Source organism: Aristolochia californica, unplaced genomic scaffold (genome assembly GCF_029961685.1).
Source record: "Aristolochia californica isolate CCGP_79_NKW_82.1479 unplaced genomic scaffold, dmAriCali1.0.hap1 SCAF_9, whole genome shotgun sequence".
In the NCBI taxonomy this organism is placed as follows: Eukaryota; Viridiplantae; Streptophyta; class Magnoliopsida; order Piperales; family Aristolochiaceae; genus Aristolochia; species Aristolochia californica.
The window spans coordinates 35,188,485-35,212,825 of NW_027182290.1; the positions used below are offsets into that span (position 1 = coordinate 35,188,485).

General features: G+C 38.6%; 3 protein-coding genes and 1 long non-coding RNA gene across 5 annotated transcripts; 1 reads left to right on the top strand and 3 right to left on the bottom strand.

The window, feature by feature from the left end:
- Positions 1-1,745: 1,745 nt before the first annotated feature.
- On the bottom strand, positions 1,746-13,067 carry LOC137940878 (uncharacterized). Its single transcript, XM_068785998.1, has 14 exons — positions 12,880-13,067; positions 12,276-12,523; positions 11,997-12,025; positions 11,558-11,660; positions 11,021-11,192; positions 10,569-10,766; positions 9,855-10,015; positions 9,351-9,612; positions 8,946-9,163; positions 6,469-6,567; positions 5,880-6,382; positions 4,362-5,131; positions 4,074-4,272; positions 1,746-2,030 (listed from the first exon to the last, which is right to left on the bottom strand). The coding sequence occupies exons 1-14, from the start codon at positions 13,065-13,067 to the stop codon at positions 1,875-1,877; spliced, it is 3,306 nt and encodes a 1,101-aa protein (XP_068642099.1). The 3' UTR covers positions 1,746-1,874.
- Positions 13,068-17,414: 4,347 nt separating this feature from the next.
- LOC137940879 (oleosin G-like) lies at positions 17,415-17,897 on the bottom strand. The gene has a single exon (XM_068785999.1). The coding sequence runs from the start codon at positions 17,895-17,897 to the stop codon at positions 17,415-17,417; it is 483 nt and encodes a 160-aa protein (XP_068642100.1).
- A 1,067-nt stretch (positions 17,898-18,964) lies between these two features.
- On the top strand, positions 18,965-22,791 carry LOC137941066 (cyclin-B1-2-like). Its single transcript, XM_068786312.1, has 4 exons — positions 18,965-19,199; positions 19,392-19,492; positions 22,108-22,205; positions 22,552-22,791. The coding sequence occupies exons 1-4, from the start codon at positions 19,074-19,076 to the stop codon at positions 22,650-22,652; spliced, it is 426 nt and encodes a 141-aa protein (XP_068642413.1). The 5' UTR covers positions 18,965-19,073; the 3' UTR covers positions 22,653-22,791.
- Positions 22,792-22,949: 158 nt separating this feature from the next.
- LOC137941067 (uncharacterized) lies at positions 22,950-24,191 on the bottom strand. 2 transcript variants are annotated; one of them, XR_011110355.1, is made up of 3 exons: positions 24,115-24,191; positions 23,469-23,855; positions 22,950-23,343 (listed from the first exon to the last, which is right to left on the bottom strand). It is a non-coding gene; the product is annotated as an uncharacterized lncRNA (long non-coding RNA). The 2 variants fall into 2 exon arrangements; XR_011110356.1 differs by having other exon boundaries at positions 22,950-23,348.
- Positions 24,192-24,341: the final 150 nt, after the last annotated feature.

Sequence of the window (24,341 nt, forward strand, 5' to 3'; positions counted from 1 at the left end):
AAAAATTTATGGGAGACGATGTAATAAGAGAAACAGTCCCTGTGCATCCCCCCTTCAAGAGTTCACATCGACGGGAAAACGATCATAGCATTACGAATTGTCAAGATCTTGTTGTGGAAGCTATGGCAGTAAACAAATCGCTACTTGGTGTTCGCTTCGGTGGTTCCGGCATCTGATATCCTTCTGAATCGTAGATTATCCTCCCGGAGAAATCCAACGGCCGGCATCGATCGCCCATCAATATCGTCTTCCTCCAAACAGCTTCATCGCTTTCATCCTCCTCTCTCCAGGAAATCATCTTCGCCAGCAGATGAGCCTTGCTACTGATACAGCTGATAGTTGAAACGAACTTACGGTCGCTTGGCCGATATTGAACCTCGTCATGATGTGTCTGTGTTCGCGGCCCGAGCTTTCGAGAAGTGCAAAGGAACGACACCATGGAAACGATGGCAAAAACAGCAGCAACGAAGAAGAAGACGTTTGTAGCGGCAGAGATTGACGTGATATTAACCGTGAAAATGGTTCGGATCGATCTCGCCATGACAGCAGGTGGCTGCAATTCACTTCTTTGTACACAAAACTAAGGCAGAAGTTTCGAGTCTTTACAGCAGTTTGCACCGTGGTTTCCGGTTCGCTTATATCATTCTCGTTACCCGTCAAGCTGACCAGCGATTAATCGGGTGTCGGTAGGAGGTGAGAATTGAGAACGAGTTTTTGCCCTGTAACCGTCGAGTGCACGGCAGTATCTGTTATATCTCTGTGGGTTTTAGAAAGAGAAAGGTTACCATGAGAACTCCCTTTATAATTCATTTGGGGAACTACATTTGTTTTTTCCAATGCAACCAATGGAACCGAGGGCTTGCATTTGCAGCATGAGCAACAGATGACAAATTACGCCTTGGGATACTCTATAGATATTTAGCAATGGTAGGTATCAGGCTTGCTTTAGGTTTCAAGTAAGGGACTAGAGAAGCTTCTAAGCAAAGAAGATTGCCATTCTTTTGAAATATTTTTCTGAACTTGTGTACCTTTTTTTGATGAAGAAACTTGTGTACCTAAATGCTCTTAAAGTTCTATTTGGTAAAGAATTTGCATCAACGCTTTAGTTCATGATTTGCAGCAGGTGGCCTACCGTTAATTAGCAGGGAACAGTTTTTGGTCCATTGGGATTTTAGAGTTGGTGAGAGGGGGGCACCCCCCTATGATCTCTTCCACCAAAGGGGAACTGCTAGCCCTCACCCTCCCATAATTCCCATAAATGTGAATTAAAAATGTCTTCTCACGAAGATGAGTCCATCCTCCTGTACAGTAACAAGATAAATATAGAATGCTTGTCCAGTGATTAAGCAAAACGAGTAGGAATCAGTAAAATGCTATTAGGTTTGCATTATGTGACTACGTTATGTACATCCAAGAATTCACAAACTTCGTTCGTAGAGTGGTGCCTGTTGGGCAAAGTATAGAACGAAGTTAGTAGAATCATCATCCTCATGGTCATAGCTTTAAACAACGAGAAATGTAGCTAAATAATATTTACAGTTTTGAAACATTTCATGTGGCTGCCTATCAAATTGACTAAGACTGACAAAGCATCTCTTTAATGTGTAAACCGTTTTCGTAGTGATTCAACTGAGAATGTGAAGGACACAAGTATCCATGTAGCTCAAAATTTTAAGGCAAAAACATGCCCATCTTCTGGGACTGCCATGAGATCAATGTCATGTGCTGAGAAGGCAAACTAAGCAAGCATCAAACGATAAGTCGTTTTGGATAAAATGAACCACAAAGTTTAATCAGACCAACTTACGAATTCACAAATGAAAGCAAAAATTAGCTTAAGACTAATGCCAGAAGAATAGAACAGTATATTTCACTCAAAAATGAGTTTTTGGGTAGGGTAGTATGATTGATCCTCTTAACACACCAGATGATATCTTGTCACCTTTTGCTCTCAGGCTGTCTCCAGACTCAAGCGCTCGGGAAGCTTGAAGAGCCATCTCAGCATGGAGTTGTAGACATTTCATTGCCATCTATAATTACAAAACTGATTAGTACTGTCTTTTATAAATTAATGCCAAAGAAAAGGAGAAGGTCAGATGCAATATTACTGGTCAATGTAATGTCAGCACTCATGATATGAAATCTTTAGCTCTATGAGATTCCGGACAACTCATGATTGACTGATTGATTGTTATCAAACTTTTACATTATCAGTTCCCACCCATTTCCAGTCCCAGTATTCAACATTGAAATGTCTTCCAACTTGTTTCTCTTCCAATGTCTTTTGGAAAGAATAACACGCCTCAATAAGAATTTCAAAAGATTGAAGTATCTAAATCCAAAAGAAAAGCACTGCATACCCAGGATTGCCTCGCTCAAATGCCCTCTTCACTCCTTAGTTAATGCCAACAAGCAATTAAGGCTATTCAAAACCTTTTCTGTTGTGTTACAGATTATATACCAATACAGCATGTCATAAGGCTGATTAGCAACAACTATGACCATGATTATCAATATTTTTTTTTGAAATAGATTATCAGTATTACAAAAAGGTGGCATATTTCAGTTTGATGTAAAAGAAGGCCTAAAGAGTGTAGAAAACATTGAGAACACCAACAGCAGTCGGTGGATGATACATGACTCCAGAACAATCATCCGGCTCATGAAGGTCTGAAAGTGAAAATATGTCCGAATCAATCTCTTCAAGAAATGTTCCCAGCTAAGTCTTTTGATTCTTGACATATGTTTGGGCACACTTGACAAAGCATGAGCCACCATGAGAACTGAGAAGAGGTTGATTTGATAAACCAACAAGAAAATAAATAAAACTGACAAGTGACAGGAAGCAGTTGGTGAGAAGAGACACGAGGGGCGACCTAGGAGTAAGATAATGATAGGGAAGAATGGAGGAAGACACAACCAGCTTATCTCTAACTTTAATTCCAACAATGCTAATAATGATGATACTGTTTGCAAAATGAATCATTGGGGAGAAATACCATTATACAGGCAAATGAAGTTCTTACTGCAATTCCATGTTTCTTAATAAATATCTCTTTCTTTGCATCGAGAAAGCCACGTAGATCTAACTTTTATTAACATGAAGCATCAGCCTCCAGAAGCATGAATGGACCTCAATGCAGCCATAGGAAAAACAGGGAAACAATAGAACTAATTATGAACATAGAAGTATTGAACTCAAATTACAAATCTGCTCACACCAAGAATTGTCACTTAACATTGGAGAGGATTTTTGCAATGATGAAAATATTAAAAACTCAAAAAAACTCAATAGCTGTGAACAAAAAAAGTAAGACATGCTATCCACTGCCTGGAGAGGACATAAAGTAACCTCCTCCAACAGAACACTTTTACATAAAACTTAATAAGACTGATTTTCCAAAGAACTCTACTTGAATTAGACTCAAAACTCTTGTAATAAAAATTAGAAATTAACTTATTTGATAGAATAAAAATCCACCACTATACTTGTACATGTTCTCTACTTCCCAGCAAGTTGCCTGAGAGTGATAGTTGTTGCATGTTCCTTTTATAAACCACTTTAATTAATAATAAGGAAATCCTAGAGATTATAATAATAGTAGCAAGAAACACCAGAATAAAAAGGAACCACCTAATGTTACCATAAAAGACACTACTACAAATAAAACAACTTACAAGAAAGACAGTTGTAGGAAACAGATAACTTCTAAGCATAAAAAAAAAGTGAAATTAGAAAACTAATAAGTATATAATGGCCACACAATTTCTCGTAAATCAAGAAACGAGATTCTGAATTATTCAGGCACTTCTACAGATACATACTGTTAAAATACAAGTTCAGGGATATTTTGGTCATTTCCCATATTTTTCACATTACGTTTTCTCTTATAGTATGGCTATTAGATAGATAATGTCTTATTTTATCTCTAGTTAAAGTTTCATTCAATTTAGGCATGTATTTTAGGAGATGTGTAACTTTGAGTATTGAGGGGCATTTTTGTCCTTTTGTAAAATTTCGCTTAAACCCTGATTATAAAAAAGTTGGAAGGGATCACATATCTTTCACATACCATTGAGCATTCACTATCAGGGTCAGACTCAGTTACTTGAAGTGCCCATGTGCGAATCCATTCAAGTCCTCTAGAAATATCATGGTTGCCTTCGAGCAAAGAAGATGCCACAGAAGAAGGATGCAGGGCTACCAATATACATGAGGCAGCAAAAAGGACAGATTTTCTAACATATGCCTCCACATGATGTGAGACCGCCCTGAATGCAGATGAAAATAAGAGAATCAAATTTGCAATATCACGTAATCAATAGTGCAAAAAGACAAAAGACAATTTACTCATTGTTACCTATAACTAATCATATCAAGAAGGGCTGGACCCAAAGCTGAAGCTTCAGGATGCATGGCCATGCATTTCATACAAACACCAAGCATATAAATAAGTTTTCCAAGAACAATGAAGTCCTGACCAAGCAAATCAACCCCATGCCTTTTCTTATCAAATGCTTGCATGGCTGGAAGCATGAAAGCAGCTCCATACAATGGAAACTTATTTTCTGAACTCTCTACTTGGTTTCCTTCTATCCTAGGTGACCGAAGGCTCCATCTACGTGAATTCCCTGACTTGAACTGACCTGATTTAGAAGGAATGCTTCTCTCATACCGATGAGTAAAGTTCAAAATGGTTCCCGTTTCTGAGACCTCATTCCAAGGTCCAGCCCCTACAGGTCCTTTGAGACTGGGGACAAACCATGGCCGACTTCCTAATAGAGGAGAGATAAGCTCCACAGGCTGATATGGGACTTTTGAAACTTTAACATTGGCAAGCTCCTCAGCTGCCTCTGTCATGACATTGAGAATCAAGATCCGTTGACTGACATCCACATTTGGTGAATATAATAGCTTGATTAGGGTATCCACAGATTCAAACGGGCACATAACAACTAATGCAAGGAGTGCATTCTGTCTCTTTGTTTCAGCAGATTCCTCCTCCCCTTCTATTGTGACATCAGAGCAGCGAATATGAACGAGTGCCTTGGCAAGGTCACCACAAATATGTCGCAGTTCACTGGGTGATGTTCTAATGAGCTTCTCAGCAACATCAAGGGCACTTTCTACCTGCAATAAATAGTACATATTTAATAAAAAGAAGAGGATTTAAAACAGGTAAGGAGAAAGTTTTCCACTCTATTTTTTGTCTGAAAACAGGCATTAGTATATTGTTAAATATTTTCCTCCCTGCCCAACTCAGAACATTGTTACAATGGTGTGCATGTGATTATGAGAGTCCTCAATCACAGTTACCACCATATAAATGAAATCTTGTAAAACTATCACCAATCAAATGACCTCGCAAATTAGTGAGACAAACAGGTTGAGACAAACGTGTGTTCCAAAAAAGATTTGCGACAGTTTACACTTAACTCTTAAAAGTTTATTAAAGATAAGAAACTGTTCTTTCTCTAAAAAATATTAATATTTTTAAAAAAAGAAGAAGAAGTAGAAAAAGAAGACGAGAAACTGTTGTGGCTTTGTAATCTTTTTGGACATTCATATATCTACATCCCACAATGAAGTTGCGTATATGTATTAAACAACAGGCAAACTAAATAATTTGCCATAAAAGATGTGAATCTGAAAAAAAGATTGTAATCTACAACGGACTTACGAAATATCCTTTACTTAGAAAAGACTTAGAACAGGAAACAAAATTGAATGCCACAATATGATCTCAAGATCCTTCAATTAAGAACTTAAGCAGAATACTAGTTTTCTCAGTATACTAATTTGAATTATAATTCTGGCACATGGAAATTCTAAAATATCACTAAAAAAGAAAAGCTGATAAGGGCAAAGTTCATCATACGCCATCTCGGTCATCAGGCTTGCGTAAAGCTGCAATTATATCACTAAGCTGTGAGAATTTTTTTTTCAGATCTGAATCATCATCAGAAAGATCATATGGCTGTAAAGATGAGTCACTTGACGTGTCAGAGTTGCTTTCATCATCATCATCTTTATCAAAGTGTTCATTATTTAGAGTGACTGGATCGATAATTTCATCTGGATCAACCAGTCTAAACTCAGATATCTCCTTATCAATGCTAGCCCTTGTAGCTTCTTGTTTAGCTTGCTTCTTGGTGTCCACTATTTCCTTCTCTGCTACAGAGGTAGATCTCTTTGCTTCATCAAGAGTAGCATCTGATATTTTTCTATGTAGGGTAGTGAACCCAAATTCCCAGTCAATAGGGTCTTCTTTACAAGTATCATCAAGGTAAAGGGGATTCATTGGATCAATTACTCTTGAGAAAACCAATGCAACACAATTACCCATCTTCCTCACCAAGTAGTTTGGGCTTTCCAGCCTACCCGCCATTGGTTGAAATATAATATAAGAAACACAAGACAGCATGATTTGGAGAGTAACACAAACTATGAGACAGAGAGTTTGTTACAGCTGACTCCTTGAAGAATTGAATGAAGCACATCCTTTGTTTTCTCTAGCTCTTCTTTGGACAATTTCTCCACAGTAAAACCCACTGCAGCAGTTATATCTAAGTATCATTTAAGAATCACAGGTTTAAAAATAAATCAAAAATACGGATTCTGAGTAGAGAACAGATACTTGTATGCTCATTCCTTCGGCAGAAAGTCAAATAGATAGAGACTAAGTGTTCAGAATAATGCTCGTATTTGCACTATATAATGTGTTACCTCCCGGTTACATACAAAGCTTCATGAGGATAGATCCTGAATCCAGCTACCTAGTTGACTCATTGCAAGGAAGAAATCAAGAATTTTTACCTGAAAAATATCAGATAATCTGAATATTGGGCAGGCTGGCATACTTAGGGTTTCTGACATTACATGTTTATAACTCACGATCTAGGACTTGGATAGCAGAACGGAAGATATGGTTGATTAGATGGATGAGTTGTGAGGAGAATGGAATAGGTTTGGTGGTGATCTGATGGGTAGAGATAGGGTTTTTAGGCGTTTCGCAAACAGGGTTCAAGAAAGACTGCAATATACACTAAAGAACTAGAATACTTAAACACAAGATACTAATTAGACTAGGACTAAGACACTTAAATAATCTCGTAGGACAATGATAAACTAGTTGTGACTTGTTTCACTTAGTAATTACTTGCCACACATATATTACTTAAGTTACTATGAAATCAACTAATATTATCACCAACTCAACAAGACCAAAGTAAAACTAAGGACGAAGGGACAAAAGAACAAATTGGCTTACCTTTACCGAGGGGTGAGCTACAAAAAGACCTTTAAATCGTCAGTCAAGATGCCTTGGGTTGGACTAAGCCAAATAAAGAGAAGTTTATTGAATTTGATGCCGTACATGCTTAGAGAGCTACATATTTATAATGCTAGAGTAGCAAACACCTCTTTGATTCTCCCTATGTGGGATTACGAGTTCCCAAGATATCAAATAAAATATCTGTTGGTAAAGAAGGGAAAGACTGACGCAGCTTAATTGATGAGATTTCCCAAGCATAGATGCCATAAGTAGGAAGAATTAGCAGTAGTAAGTGTCATAGCTCTAGGAATAAAAACATCATCTAGCAGGTAGAGTCCTCCTTTCTCATGTTCGGAACCAATCGTCCTCTTCGTCTGTAAGTCCTGAAAAATACTAGTAGGAGAAAAAGTTATTGAAGACTTGAGGTTGATTGGAAGTTTTGGGACAAAGAGAACTGGATCTAAGGAGATTTGTGGAGTAATATGAAAGTACTCTCCCCTTGAAGGGGAAAGGTGGCCCCATTGGCTAAAGTAACTCCAAAGATATGAAGGAGACAGATTTATAGACTGAAATAAAGACATACGTACATATGGATAGAGGCTCCTGAATTGATGATCTAAGAGGGAGAATGAGACACATTCAGTGTATGTACCCGCCATTGTGGCACTTGCTGAGGATGAAAGATGAGACTCAAAGGTAGAAGTAGTAGATGGTGCAGTCAATTGGTCCAATCGTTGTACTAACTATTGAATCTCTTTTTATGAACCAATGTGAGAAGTGGCATATATGTTTGTGACTATGGAATTGGCCTAAGTAGGTTTACCAAATTTCTCCCAACATTTATAAAAAATATGGTTAGACTTACCACAGTGAATACATTTTCGATCCCCTCTATAATTTCAGTCACAACCACAGGTAGAGAAAGAGCAACCTCCACCTCTGTTATTACCACTATAAAACTAACCGTTGGGCTTACCAGTAGATGACTAAAGGTTAAGAGCAGCAACATCTGATAGGCTTCCATCCTTTTCATGTTTATTCACTACTGCACCTTCCACCTGAAGTACTCTAATAAAGACTTGCTCTAAGCTGGTCACATTCTCATTGGCCAACAATTGGGCTCGAATGGAGTCATACTAAGAACCCAAACGATCTAGATATTTGGCAATGTAATCTGGTGCTCCTTTTTAAGAATATCCTCAACATTTGCAGTAAATAAAGAGATTTGAGGGAGAAAATGAGAGAAGCAAAGAGTGAAAAGGGAGTGGAGAGAGAATAGCCTTGGCTGCATTGAAGTTCGTGCCAAAAAGGCACGAGCTTCCTTCTTTTATTTCAGGGTTTAAGTCATAATACATAAATGATAGAAATACCCCTAAATTCATATGTCTCCTAAAATACACCCCTGTTTTGAATGAGACCTGAAACATAGGTAGATACAAAAATTCGTGTATCTCCTAAAATACAACCCTGTTTTGAATGAGACTTGAAAAATAAAAGTATAAAAACATTATCTATCTAAGAGATATAAACTAGGATAAAACATAATATAAAAATAACCAAAATACCCCTGAACCAGTATTTAAACTGCAAGATAATGTATCCCTGAGCTTACTCAAGTTCCTGTCGATAAAAAGCATAGTTATCATTAGTCATGCAACCCAAAAAGGATACAAGCTTGCTGCTCTAGTGTGGCTGATTGAACGAATTTCCTTGTGGACCATAGGCCGACCACCAATATCACAGTTTCTAGGAGGCTGGACCTATTCTGACAATCCACCAATGAGGCAGGAGAGGATGGAGGGCATTCAAAAACAGAAAATTGAAGAATCCATCTCAAACAGCAGATAGGAAACACTTTCCAAAGTAAGAATTTGTCAACAAAGATGGCCCTGAGTATACAAAAAAAACAAATCAACTACAAGAAAAAGTTATTTTGTAACTTTGAGTTATAGTTTCTCGGGAAGGAGGTAGAAATAAGTATATCACATTCAAAAAATACCACCAGAACAAAATTGCGACAAATGATAGAAGGCGTCATGTGAAAAATATAGACCAAAAATAAACATGTGGACCAACCTGATGACTTTTTGATGTATAATTTGATGAAACAGCAACCAAAGCGTCCAGTAAGCTTCAGTATCATAGACTATCTGCACTGCCAGTTGACGCAATAACCCTTCAGAAATTCTTTCAATGGCATATGGGTCTCGTACTGCTTCCATGAGGCTCAGCCAGAACAGACTTTCAGATTGTGAAATAAGCTCAGAGCCAGTAATTGATGACAAGCAGCACCGTACATGTTGAAGAATCTGTGGGACCATTTCATTTAAAAGGACATCTGTAGATTGCTAAAAGTCAGCATTTACAAGGCAATTACATGTTGAAGAATCTGTGAGACCATTTCATTTAAAAGGATATCTGTAGACTGCTAAAAGTCAGCATTTACAAGGCAAGATCAGTCGCATTGCATTAACAAATAGAGAACAAAACAGGAAAGAAGAAACTGCAAGATCCAGTTAGTTCTTTGTGCTATGCTTCCACTCTCATAATGGAAAATATTTAATAGACCTCAAATGGTACCTGAGAACCCACGACGACAAATGCGTGAAAATGTTTCACCAACAAATAAAATTGGACCATCCATGGCAATCTTCTCCAATGCATCTTTTCTATCAGATAATTTCATAGCCCTTGCCTGTCCTCCAGCAAGAAGTTGAACTGTAATCTGCTTAAAGAAGAGGCTATATAGTACCTTAGTCAAGGATGAACTGAATGAAACAAAAGTGTAAATGAGGAACAGAAAATATGGGTAGTCATATGGTCCTGGGAAATTTCTTTTGAATGTTGATTACACACACACACCATACCCCTTTCCCCCTGTGAGACTCAAATCCAAGATCACAGATTAGATCCCCCCGCCCCCATGTGACCATTGAGCCAAGGCTCAATTGACAGCCTATCTTATCTGAAGTTCTTAAGTTATAATTGAGTCGATGACATATATTTGCACTATACTCGTGCCCTTGTTTTAAGGGAACACTTGATATACATAGATTTTTTTGAAAGTTGATTACACAAAATACACTTTACAGTGAAACTTGAACCCAACACCTCACAAAAGAAATCCCATTACAGTCATTGAGCTACAAGCCCAACCCAACTCCGAAAGATAGTTAGATAAATAGATCAATAGATAGATGGAGATAGAGAAAAAGAGAGAGGAGACAGTGGCAGGGAGTAAGGCAGAGGGAGAGAGAAAGAGAGGCCCTCCTGTTGAGATGAATCAAAGGATACTGTGAAGAAAGTAAAACTGGGGCTTTTGGCCTTGCTTTATCAGGAATTGATGCAATTAACTGTGCCACCCTAGATATGGATGCCGATCTGTTTCTACTGAAATCCCCAGAAACAAACTCTCTACTTGTATAAGAGTCTCCAAATTCATAAGCCAGATTTCTCACTCCCTCATTATCAAGCAAACACAGTACCAATAACCTGCAGATGGAGATGTCTTTTTAGTTGGTAAATAAACTAGAGCAAACTGTTGTTCATCCAAGGTGATGCGATCATAGGGTAGAAATTAGAAAAAAATAAACTTGCACTTTTTGTTACAGCTAAACAACTGATGATCAAGTCATCCAACATGCTGCCATTTGCACTGATAGGTTCACTGAAAACAATAAAATACAAATAGGCATGAACACAACAGTTTTCACCCACAGTAAATGTATTCACCATTCACCAGGTACCTTTCAGCATTTGCACAGATAGAATTGACATCAAACTCTTTGGTCCCATTCTGCTGCAGACAAGGAACTAGAACCTGAACAGTTTCAGATACTGGCCCATTGAGAAAGAAAGCATCATAAACATGTGTTCTTGCTGATCGAGGGAAGCAAGCCAGCCAATTTGAAGTCACATCTACATATTTGGTAACAACTGAGATCAGTATGTGCTATGTTCGAAGTCCAGCTACCAGTAAATATTCAGACCCAAATGCCATGAGAATGAGTGATGCAATTATCTGGAACAGAATATTTCATAATTAGCCTGAATCTGGAATCAGATACTTCTTACTGAACCTGAACTGATTTTTTTTTTTTTTTTTTGAATAACAAGAACCTGAATTGATTTACCTAGGGTATTTCTTCATATAAACTGTTTGGCGTGAATCTTAGTTAATCTTGGTTAATTAAGAAATTATTTGGTACCTATTATAAAGTAGCAGCCCTTCAGCATTTAAAAGAAAACAAGAATAAAGAACTAGTATGAAAACAAGAGCTTACTGTATAACAATGTCCTAGAAAGTGTTGGAAATGCAGCTCCATGATAGAAAATGTGACACCAATTGTCCCTTTCAGCTTCCGTAGGAACCCTTGATTGAATGATCTGTAATACCAGATAAATAATAAAAGGTGAAAAATCTACTTGGACGGATCCTAGAAACAAATTGATTGCAGAGGATAGAGCTCAAGCATAAGGACCATCATAGAGATGACATGAAACAAGTGCATAGCCAAATATTGTTCTACGCGAACCTACTCTTTTTAACATTGAAACACCCCAACCAACTTGCAACTCTACACTAAAGCATGATTAGTTGTACAAATCCGATAAGACTTCTTCAGGTTGGAGAAAGAGTTAAAAATAAATTAAAAAAACAATGCTCGAGGAAGTTTACATCTTAATAAAGGCATAATTATTAACAAGCCATCAAGAACTAACCTGAGCTCTGAAACGGTGATCCACGCAACCTACAACACAAACAAATAAAATGATAACAATAAAATCAAAACGTTCCGGATGCTATTAAAAACAGTGTCAACAATAATTTACAGCTGTTCATGAGAATTTCCATAACGTTCTACAGTGATTACAGAATTCTCTTGTTGCAATTCTGTCTTCCGCCGCAGAATCATTTGAGGAACAGAAACAGAATTCAAAACAAGTCGACAGGAGAACGCCTGATAAAACTTAAAAAAGCGTACTGAGAAGGATTATGACCTAAGAAAAGAGAAGAATCGATTGGGAAAATCAGAACCGCGAGGGAATGGAGAGCGCAAATGACTTCATCGACGAGTTTCGCGCCGTTTGTTGCAGAGATTACGTCTCCAACTCTTACCAGCAGTTCTGCTTCAACTGCTTTCTCAGTCTCTCTTACGCCATTGCTTTCCATGGAAAAACAAAGCGGAATACAGTTCTGGGAGCGGGAAAGAAGCTTCCCATGAAGCTCTGAATTCCAATTAACTGGTCACTGGATACTTCTTAGCGGGGTAGAGATTTGGTGTAAAGGAAAATGTAGAGGCGGGTTTTACAATCACCAAATGCAAGACTTGTTAATGGGCAATGGGCCTCAACGTTAAAACCAAATGAGACATTGGGCCCGCTAATAGATTGAATGAATCTCGAACGAAATAATTTCTGAATCCGTGGGAAATCGGGAATAGAATATTTCTAAAATTTAAATTATCAATATCCCATTTATTTCTAAATTGTATACTTTTAATAATTATTCTTTCATTTCCACGTGGCAGCTTGGTTTCTTACCAAGTCTACTATGTTAATGCCAAGATGTTAGATTTTCGATGTTCAGTGGGAACTCTCATACCTCTGTTCAGTGCAAGCAGTTGGACCCATTTTGCTCTCCGAACTCGCACAACCAGACTCCCACTGCACAGCAAATTCCGCCCCTTTCGATATCAGAAACGATTTCGATTCCGCTTCATCTACTGTTTCAGAAAGTAAACCACTTGATTCACTGGAAATCTCTGAGCGTAATCCTTGACATAAGAACATTTCAACGCCACTGCGGATGAGTACTCGAACATCAATTGTTTTTTCTTCTTGACCATCGTCTCACAAGCAAAAGGTTCTGTGATCTTTAAACAATGATATCACGACTTTTCATTCCCTTAGAAGCTATTCTTATTTCCTCAAACGTTCGAGATTCTCAACACAAACGTCAAGTCAGCCATTGCCGACCACCACAACTCAAAGCCTTCGACATTAAATAGTTACAGAGCTCCTTCATTTCAACTTTGACACGGAAGAAAATCGCCTCTTCTTGGCCATCAAAAGTGGCACAAAGATTGTTCCGTAAACCATTTTAATGGCAGATTATCAACCACTTTCTTCTTTACGGTTCTGCGCCTTGAATCTTCCATACTTGTTCCACAAGTGGCCATTATCTCCCTCAGGGCTGCCAATTAAAATATTTTAAATCGGGAATAGAATATAGGAGTTTCAATCGCTGTTGTTATCCTCTGGGTCGATGAGAACCATGAAAGCGAAAATGCGGCATTCAACGCCAGCAAAAGCGATAATTTGGATGGGGGTAGGTGACTTTAGATTAGTGGAGAGGATGACATTTTTATAAAGACGATTACTTAACTATCACTACAAGATCATATCCCAAACATTGCAGAATACCAATTTAATAAAAATAAATAACGCATAATTGCAGGAGCGAACGCGAAAAAAGTAATTAAGAATGGAATATCAGCGATAATAAACTTTAAATGTGAGTATGGAAAGTGACGAGTGAGACTATTTATTCTATAATACATGTATTTATCGTTAATGACAATAGTTCATCCAGCACGAAAGTGCCCATTTCTCGTACATCATCAACGCACGGAACTTGCTAAGGTTTGTCCCGGTTAGGAAAAAAAAATTTTATCTAATAAATACAAGATCTTTGTACTCACTAATGTATATGAGATTATCCTTTTAACACTCCCTCTCACGTGTAGGCATATAGATAATTTAGGTAGAGACCCCTCCTATGGTGGCATATGGATAATTTTGGGTGATTGCTCATATATAAGAATTTTGTTCTAATACCATATTAAATTTGAGTGGAAAGGATTTTTAACATATGTAATTAAAAATGTGACATATTAATCCTGGTAATGATTTTTCACAAGAAAAAAGAAGTTACGGAAGAAACAAAATAACTGAGGGTGTTACGTGTACCATCACTTACCAACTATGGTCCACGGTCAGGTTTATCTCCAGAGAAGAAAAGCTTGTGTAGGGGAAGGTAGAGTGGACCTAGTCCTAATTCCAACCAAAGTCGTGCCCACCTGGAAATGGATCAGGCCTCCGAGATGCAAGCAGTCAACCCTTTCATTGATACTAGATTGTCTTTTCTCCCTTCCTGTTCTCATCCTCACTAACATGAAAGGAATGAGCAATGGCAAACGGTAAATTAATGGAGTAGAAAATCAAATTACCTTCCGAGTGTCAGTCAGAGGTAAATTACCGATTATTTCCGGTCAAATTTGCGGGGAAGGAAGAATGCGATCACCGGGCTTATATAATCCTTCCCTCTCTGAAGGCCTCTCAAGGTCTCGTTCAGGAGCAGAGAAGCAGAACGAAGAGGTGTTGGGAACTGGAGAGACTTCAAACATGGTTCAGCTTCTCATAAGCAGTAGCTCGGGCGGCTGGCAGGCCTTGCCGATGGAGATGGGCTTGTTCGTGGCAGTGGTGGCTCTGGTTGCTCTGTGCGCTAAACACGCGAGAAGGGTGTCTAGGAAATTGGTGCCACGCGCGTCCGAGTCTGGATGCTCCAGAATCGCCCCCAAGTCGCCGCTCACCTCTCCCAAACTGCTTCTCACAACTCTCAGCAACAAAGCCATCCCGTTCCTGCAGAAGAAGAAGAGCGGGAGAGGGGGGGAGTTGGAACCCGACGACGGTTTCGGCGACGGCGGGTTGTGGCAGAGGGATATCTTGATGGGGGAAAAGTGTCAGCCCTTGGATTTCTCGGGAGTTATTTTCTACGACAACGAAGGGAAACAAGTGCCGGAGTTCCCACCCAGGTCGCCGCTCACCACTCCGCTGCAGAGCAGCTTTTCTTTTCCGGTCGTCGTGACCGAGAAGGCAGGGAGTTAGAGCTTGCTCCTCAACGTGTAAAGTTCTCGTTTTAGATTACATACCAGTATAGCTATTGCCTACCTGTATATGTAAAACTAGATTTTCAGACAGATTACGAAGTGAAACTTGGTAATTTATTGTTTTTTATTGTACGTTTAGAGAAACCATTATCATTTGGATCATACGGAGTTGCAAAATGGGAGAGCTATTTCCAGTATTGTTTTGTATCTCCTGATCACCCTCCTTCGATTCTTTATCTGATCATTCTGATACCAGAACAGACGCAGGAATTTAGACAATTCATCGTCGTGATTAAAAGTGAACTGGGTAGGTGATCAACGAGGCGAGTGAGTTCTGATTTCTGACTTATGAAGGCTGGAATGAACCTGTCCAGCCATGTCTAATAAGGCAACAAAAGGGCGAGTGGCAACTAGGTGTGCCTTTATGAACCGAAGGACAACTAACAAGGTTGGCTTCTTGTCTTGCGGCGACACCGCGACAAATGCAACCGAGTCCAAGACTCCTAGTCCCGCGAATCGTTTACCTTCTCTTTTGGTCGATTCATTTAAAACTGATAAGCACCTCCCGTCCACTTCTTTTCTTTGTTTTCTCGCACGGGTCAACGAATTTGTCTTCCAAACGTGTTATCTTTTCACTACATGAAATCATCGAGTTAGACGTAACAAAGCAATAAATACTCAAAAAATGTAATTAGTTTGTAGTTTTATAGAGGGGGGAGGGGGGGGGGGGGGGGGGGCAGTGTAAAGTATTTATTTATGGTAGCGTAAGTAATAGAAAGTGCAGTGTAAAGTACTTGTTTGTGTTACTATGCACAATATAAAGTGCGGTATAAAATGCAGATAGATTATTTATTAAATAAATTATTTTGATATATATGACTTTCACAAAATTAAATTAATATTAGTTAATAAAAAAATATTAAAAATAATAATTAAACAACTATTTATTTTTATATTATTAAAATTGTAATTAAAATTTAATTTTGTAATATTTAAATATTAAATAATTATACAAATATCGTACTTACATAGCATACTACACAAACATCGTAATAAGAAAAATAAAAATAATACAAATATAACTCAATCACCTTTTTAATATAAAAAATTATATCTGTCCATACAAAAGTACAACACAAAACATTTAGTGATATTAAAACATAATAGTCAATAATTTTGCCACATCTGAATTTTGAAAACATCTTCATAATATGATGCTCTTGTAGATTGTACTGTGGACTCCCTCTGAGTATTTCTTCGAGTATCCACATGATCCTCAACATCATCACTACTATCACTTTCTTCATTTTCACTTTTATTGTTATCTTCACAATGTTCTCCACCACAAACACACTCATTTTCATGGCAAATGAAACATCGGTACTTATATAATAAACAAAAGTTACCATAGCGAACCATGGACAAGGACAAGGTTATTACAAATTAGAGACATACCCCCATACATACTTAACTATGTAAAATATATTATTTTTATTAATACTAATAATAATTTTTGATAGCTAATGCTCTAAACAAAGACCTACAAGACCAATTAACCATCGATGACTAGGAAGAAATTTTTATCCTACTTTCTTCCGAATCAAGTCGGAGAGGTTACAGATAGGGGAAGTCGCCAACAGTCGTTGGTGATGGGGATAACAAGAGGAAGAGAGTCAAGCGTCGGAGAGATATCGCAGAGGGGGCAATTGAAATCACTAACGATTGCGTACGAGGGAGGAGCCAGAGAGGTTGCAGATAAGGGAGAAATGTCGTCGAAGGTTGTTGGTGCTGGGGACGACAAGAGGATGGGAGTCGAGCACCGGAGACAAGTGGCACAGAGGGCGATTGAAATTGTTGAATGTTGATCGAGAGTGAGAAAAAAAATTTTATTTTTATTTTCTCTGAAACCCTTCGTTCGATAGAGCCTTCCTTCCCCGACCCCTCTGAATTCACTTTCCCTCATATTATGCCTAAAACGGGGGACTTTCCCCGTCACTTACGCTGGGCACTAACGGTTTGGCTACTAGTCACTAGTGTCACGTGCGACAGTTTGAGAATGTTATGAAATGTGGTCCAATTTCATAACCTAACCCAAAAAATAAAAATGCAAGACATAAGAATAAGTAGAATCCCATTTAAAAGAAAATGGGATATTTGATGCCTGCTTTACAATACAAACGGAAACGCAGAAAACAGAGAGAGATTTGTTAACCAAAGAAAGATGAGAAACAAAGAGAGGGATATAGGATTACGCGCCCGGCGCGGCATGTTTCACTCTACTCTGCCAGTAACCACCGTACTCCTTCGCGTAATCTTTCATATGACCGGCGGTATCGGCGATCCGACTCCTGGCGTACTCTATGCCGTCAGAGCCGGGCGAGTGTCGTCCCTTGACGTACTTGTACATCCACGATGCGCCGGCAAGGGCTGTCAGTCCGAAAGCGCACGCGGTAAAGAAACCGGCGGTGGCAAAAAATAGAACGATGCCAACCGGGATCCATATCGGACTCGATAGGATAATCAATGGGGTGAAGAAAATGAGCGCTAACGCGGTGGCAGTGAGTGTAAGTCCGGTGAGTAAGAGCAAAATCCCACCAGAGATGATGAGGGTCAAGAACCCGACGACCTGTGCGGAATTGGGGGTGTGTTCATGGAACCGACGGAGTAGGGTTGGTTGGGTAGACCCACCATGGGTTCTTGATCGCGTCGGCCCCGATTGACGGTCTGGCATTGGTGAAGAGGATGAAGGAGGGGTTCTTTCTGTCCGCAGAGCTGGGGGAGTGAGAAAGATGTGTCCTAATATAGGAGAGGAAGGTGGTAAGGGTTTTGGGTTTGCGAGAAAGGGAGCGACAGATGGGACGAGTGATTTAGGTTGGAAGACATGCAGGGTTACATGTGGAGCATTTCAGTTTCTCGTCGATTGGGCGGAAGGACTTTTTCTTCGCCGGATAGAGTCGAATTTCTTGCGCATCGCAGCACAAGCGGCGGACGATCATAAGCCATTGTCCAGACTATCGCGGCGGACGATCATAAGCCATTGTCCAGACTATCGCGCCGTTCAATCTAACCCTTAATTGGATTATCCATGATTGTTCTTGTCTCTTACTTCGTATTTTTTGGGCGAAAAACTCAATTTTAAGTCTTTGTTCTGCATTCAGCATTCAGCATTCACTGCCCATTTGGCCTAATGGTGCTTGGAAATCGCAGTGTCATCCGATGCAATTAATCTTCTGCTAAGAACTAGTTAAAACATTATCGATCAGAAGATGTTACAGAAACTTTCGCACTTCATGTGATTTGATTGCGAACTAATTATAACATTATCCAAGTATTGTCACACATTTTAAGATAACAACAAACCTGATTAATTTTGATTGTGCCAATAAATCAGTTTTTGATTGCAAGCTCCAACAAGACTTTCCAATGGCACGTATAAGAGGGTCGTCCTGAATATGCATCTCATTGATGGATGGAATGTTGAGGCCTCAGTAATTGGAGTAAACCATGAGAAATGTTGAGCAAGTATAGGGCTCAGTCGACTCCTCAATTCTACAAACACCTGCATGCTCTCGTCATCGAGACCTCCAACAAACTGGAACAATTCCAAAGTGATCGATTATATAACCCACATAATAGAATGATCATCATCAGGTTGTGAAAGAAATTGATTATCATACAAAAAATTAATGAAGTCGGTGTGGTGTTTGTTCATTATAATACAAGATGTGAAAAAGTCAAAAAATTAACAAACATATTTGACGAGTAAGACCTACTTATTTATTGGATACCGAAGATGAGAGCTATTAGGCGTTTCCACGATATTACAAACCTTGGGCATAAAGCTGTCTACGGCCGCCGATACTTCTGAAGGTCCAGACGACTACACATAGTGCTTTTGGAGAAGGAGATGGATGCCACAAAATCGATTCATCACAGTGTTTCTGAGATCCAAAGCGATGCTCTTCGGTTCGGATTACAAGGCGTAAAAAGCGATATTCTCGCCTGTCACCCTCTTCAGTTTTTCCGTGAATCGGTAGTTTTTTCGACGATTGATTTTGTTTTCAAGATCTTTTCACCTCATTGTCTTCAGAGGTCCTTATACATATGTTCTTTAATCTTTTTAGTACGATTTTTGTTATTTTTTCTAGTATTAATTTTCCCAACTCTTAACCCTAGTCTCTGTTTCTTTTATTCGTCTCTATATTATTATTTTCAAATTTTTCAGCAAAGGAAGAACGATGCAATAACGCAGCGGAGGTTTCTTGAAGCCACTTATGGATCAGCTATGCCTTTAAGAACCGATCTGGACACTCAAATACTTGCAAGGTTTGTCAATGAATTGGAGCTGATGCTTTTGAAACATTATTTGTTACATTACCCGAGTTGTTCAACTTAATAGGTTTCATTTGTCTAGAAGATGAACGGGTAATCGTGTTGAAATGAATTTAGACGGCTAGAACCGTGAAAACAGTTGTACGAACTAAATTCGTCGAATAGTACCTTTTAGCGGGCAGACTCTATAATGGTTATCTAGGGAAGAGTACAGAACGTGTATTGGAGAGTGCTTGTGATGCATGTTCTACAACAGTTTGTCTTGTCCTCTAACTAGTGGATCTATCTTAAAATAAACAGCTTATATTGTTTGCCTGCTAAGGATGCTGATGACCCATCTCATAAATAGGGCTGATCACATCTTACTGCATATTTATGTCAATTGATGTTGGTAATTTCTCCCAGGAATGTAACTGGGGGTCAGGTGATGGACTAGCATCTTTACCCGTTTATAATTGTCTTTCTTACTAAATGGTATTTATATGTGATTGTCCTGGTGGGAGTGAAATTAAGTAAAATAAATTACTTTACTTAGAAATCATTTATTCCATTTCGGTTTTCCAAAAAGAAAAACAGTTATTTTGTTTTATCCTGTGAAGGTATTAATCACTTGTGGGTGTTTGTAACATTCTGTGGTCTACCTCCTTCACATGATCAATAAGAGGAAGTACAGTTAGTTCATGTATACCTTTGATTGAGAAGTTCTTAGCAGCATTAGCTGATGTCTTCCAAAGTTATCTAGTGGAAGCGGGGTTAGTTTTTGGCCTTGATCCAGTTTTCTGAAGTTTCTATTTTACAGGATATATGTTTTGGTGCGCTCATCTCTCTCTCTCTCTCTCTCTCTCTCTCTCTCTCTCTTTTGGTGCGCTCATCTCTCTCACTCTCTCTTTCTCTCCCTCCCTCCCTTGTTTCAAAGAAACCAGCATGTTTTTGTGAAGCTTTTTCGTATCAATTAGCTAGAGTTTTCTGAGGGCAAATTGCTGTTGGATATTTTCTCCCATTGTAACTAGGGGATTCTCCCTTTTTCTTATACTTCATCTCGTTCCTATTAATGAAAGCTTCTCATCATTTTCAAAAATAATAATAACTAAGAGGTTTTGACAAGTGTTATTATTGCAATTTCTATATTTTGGACATTATATCGTGTTTGACTTGTAAGTGCTGCTTTATTATCCAAGCAGCTCTTTCGGTCTTCTTCTGCATTCAGTGCAAATAGCAGCCTAGATTTAGTTCTAGCATGAATTTGGTGTCGACTGGCTAAAAATAACAGAGAATACTCAACTTTGTTCATCTTCCCCTGAATAGCACACTATAAAAAAAGGAAAAAAATATATGGGTGGCACAATTGAGAATATCCGAGATCAACAAAGAAGCATAATAAATGATTTTGAACAGAAAATAGTGATTACGATCACTAAGGAGGAAGTAATTGAATTACATAGTGTGGGAAAATTCCAACCACACTCTTTCAAGCAAAGACAACCCCCAATTAGGTCAACTAGATCTCAAGTAGAGCTACAACCACCTAATGGTAGCTGAAAAGCCAAACTCTAAAGGACGAGAGAAGAAAACCCCTTGAAGAACAACAATAGGAAGCCACCCACTTTGGGTGACATGAGAAATCTGAAGTGTGGGAAGCAATATGCAGAAGAAAATAGTTTAGCGACCCCTTTCCTCTATTTATAACTTAATCAGTTGTAAAATATTACAATAATGTCTCTACTCCCTTAAACTCTAGGAATCTACTTTTTACAGGACTTGTCTCAAAATATAACTTCTAACCAGAAGAAAATCAGATATATAGTTCCGACTCCATTAGATACTATGTACATTCAAATAAATATCTGACTCCGATATCCTACCTTATACAGTATTTTTTGTACTCTATACATTTTAAAAAAATTCTCAATTAATTGAAGAAAAAGTAATATGGTGGGTTTGGCCTATGGTACAGTAGCCACTTGGAGGAGTTTCAAGTGTGAAGGTCTTGTGTTCAAGTTTCACCTAGGTAACATGTAAGGGGTTTGAACATTAAAAGAAAAAAAGTAACATGTCACTTTTTTTTTTTAGTTGAAAAAAATGGTAGCATTGTACCAATTGTAAGAATCTGATCTCTTGTTTCCAGTTTCACTTTGGTTGTATCGATCTATTACTGAGTATCTGATTAAGGTTCGTTGGAACTCCAACTCTATTTTGGATAATTATCAACATTTTGAGCTCATATTCAAATTGGATCCTGATATCTGGATCTGTCGACAGGCATACTCTTTAATCTTCTCCAAAGATCTATTCAGTCAGGGTTCACCTATAGACCCACATGGACTTTAATCAGTCACACTAAATGGATGTAGGGGATTATCATGCCTGGTATTTGAGATTTATTTATGCACATCATGAAGAATTACAATTCTTGTATATATGTATGAAAACTAAATATTTAACACAACCACTTGATCGATTTGGTTGGTTTATTTTGTGTAAATGTGTTGAGTCAATGGTGCGCGGTTTAAAGCTTAGCTCTGTTCTTTCCGTCTCTCTCTCTCATTAATTAATTAACTACTGTCTCTGAATTTGCTTAAATATAACATTTTTGCTTTTATTGCTATCAGATTTCAGAGACCTCCTGGTGCTCTCCCATCATCCAGCTTAGGTTTGGAGGCCCTTGATGGCAGTCTGGACTACTTTGGCTTTGAAGATTACTTAAATGGTATTTTTGACTTCTGTCAAATGTTCTTTGGTTTTATGAACTGTTACTGTAAATGTTACAAGACTTTTAAGGCTCAAAATTGAGTCCAGTATTTCTCCCTATTCATGAAATGTATATGAACTCTAGTATATTTATTCTAGAAGAGGTGAATGAGACATGCATTTAGAGCAAGCATTCATGTGTAGTTTACCCTAGAACTACAAACTCCATTGTTTTATTCTGCCCGACGAGAGCATTTTACATGATGACTATGCTCTTTTGCAGAATCCACACCACAGTTTATTATAGTTTGATTTATATTGTCTTGAATTTTGTATGTATTTGCTAATACTTTTATTATCTGCAGACCCACAGGACTCCGAGACTTTCAGGCCAGTAGATATGCATCATGGAATGGAAGTTCGGCTTGGCATCTCCAAGGGACCCGTTTGTCCTAGTTTCATCTGAAGCTAATCGCTGAGGGGCTAGGCCCTGGTTAGAAATATTTAACGATGAGAAGATTTATCATGTTCTCTTGAGCTTGGAGTACTGTATTTTATGATCCTACTTAGAGACTTATTTTTCATTGCATTCATGGAGTTTATTACCCTTGCCTCTCAGTCGTCCAAACACTTGTTTCTTTATGAAAAACGATACAAGAATATTTTGTTTCTGACATGAAGATAAATGCATGGATAAACGCCATAACTTGGATGCACAACACAACTGAATCTTGTATTTTCTTATTGAATTCAATACTTTAGTGTGATAGGGAAAATTTTATTTCCAAACAAGTGCAGCCCTTCAGTAGCCAATTCTGTAATGCAAGAAAAAACATGAACTTGATGGCACTGCCACCACCCACTTGAATTTCCCCCAGAAAAGCTTCCCTTTTCCCTCTGTTGCGCAAGGAAGAAGACTAGACTGGTGAAACAAAATCTAGAATAGACCAGCCCAGATATCTTCTTGTACATGACGATGCTGGCTTCTTACAAAACGTATAGAAGCTATCACCCCACTTTCACCTCTGTGCAGCATTCCCAAAAAATCTTTGCTCGTCCTCAATCCATTCTCTGAAAAATCATTGTGAGATGAAGATCTACCGTATCTGTACATGTCTTCAATGGTACCAAGATCCACTCCCCTATTTTGGGCATTTCTAAACTGAAAATCTCTCAAAATTTGTGGAACAAAATAATGGTAAAGCAAATTTCCCAGGTAGCAAATGTAAGGTTGCAGTCAATTGAAAGGAAAAAGGAAAAGGAAAAGGAAAAGAGCACTTACCTAATAATTCGGAGAGCTTCTTTCTCAGCTCCCAATACAACTTTGGTATCATCAAGGCCCATCTGTTTGGCCTGCAAGTCCTTTAGCAATTTCTCTACACTTTGTTGCTCACACTCAAGTTAGCTTTCTCACGTTTTAATCTTTCATACACCTCCTTGACCTCCTCTTTTGTTTGCTGTCAACAGTCTAGGAGCAGCCTCCTCGCACAAAAGATTTTGCTCTTATCTTGATTAAGCTTCTCCTCTTCCAAATCACGAACAGTTAAGTTTTGAGCTTCAACTCTAGATACTTCAGTTTGTATTAGATCCATCATCTTGCGAGATGCCAGTGCTACTGATGCCTGGGCGTTGGTCACAGGTTTTTATGGTTGAAGCCGCCTGCTGCGACCTGTCAATAGTGAATGGTGAGGCCAGGCGTGAAGAAGATGAACAGAAAGTGCAAAATCCCACAAGAGAAGATGAGTCTCAAGAACCCGACGATCTGCGCAGAATTGGGGGCGTGTTCATGGAACGATTGACTGTATGCCATTGATGAAGAGCTTGAAGAGAGGGTTGCTTGAAGAGAGGATTCTCTCTGTGGGCAGACTTGGGGGACTGAGAGATGAGGTGTTGTAATATAGGAGGAAGGAAGCAGGTGATGAGGGTACCTGGAAACAATTTCTGCCCAAACGCCATATCTGTGAGAATGGTCACAAATTTCCTGCGCAACAATTTCTGCCCCAAATGTAACACGCCATATCCGTGAGATTTAGAAGGTCACAAATTTCCTGCACAGAACACAGCGGCAAATCCCGCACTCCAAATGTAACGCCTGTATCCAATGATTAAATAATCCTTATCCAATGATTATTATCCAAGATTTGATCGGTTTCCA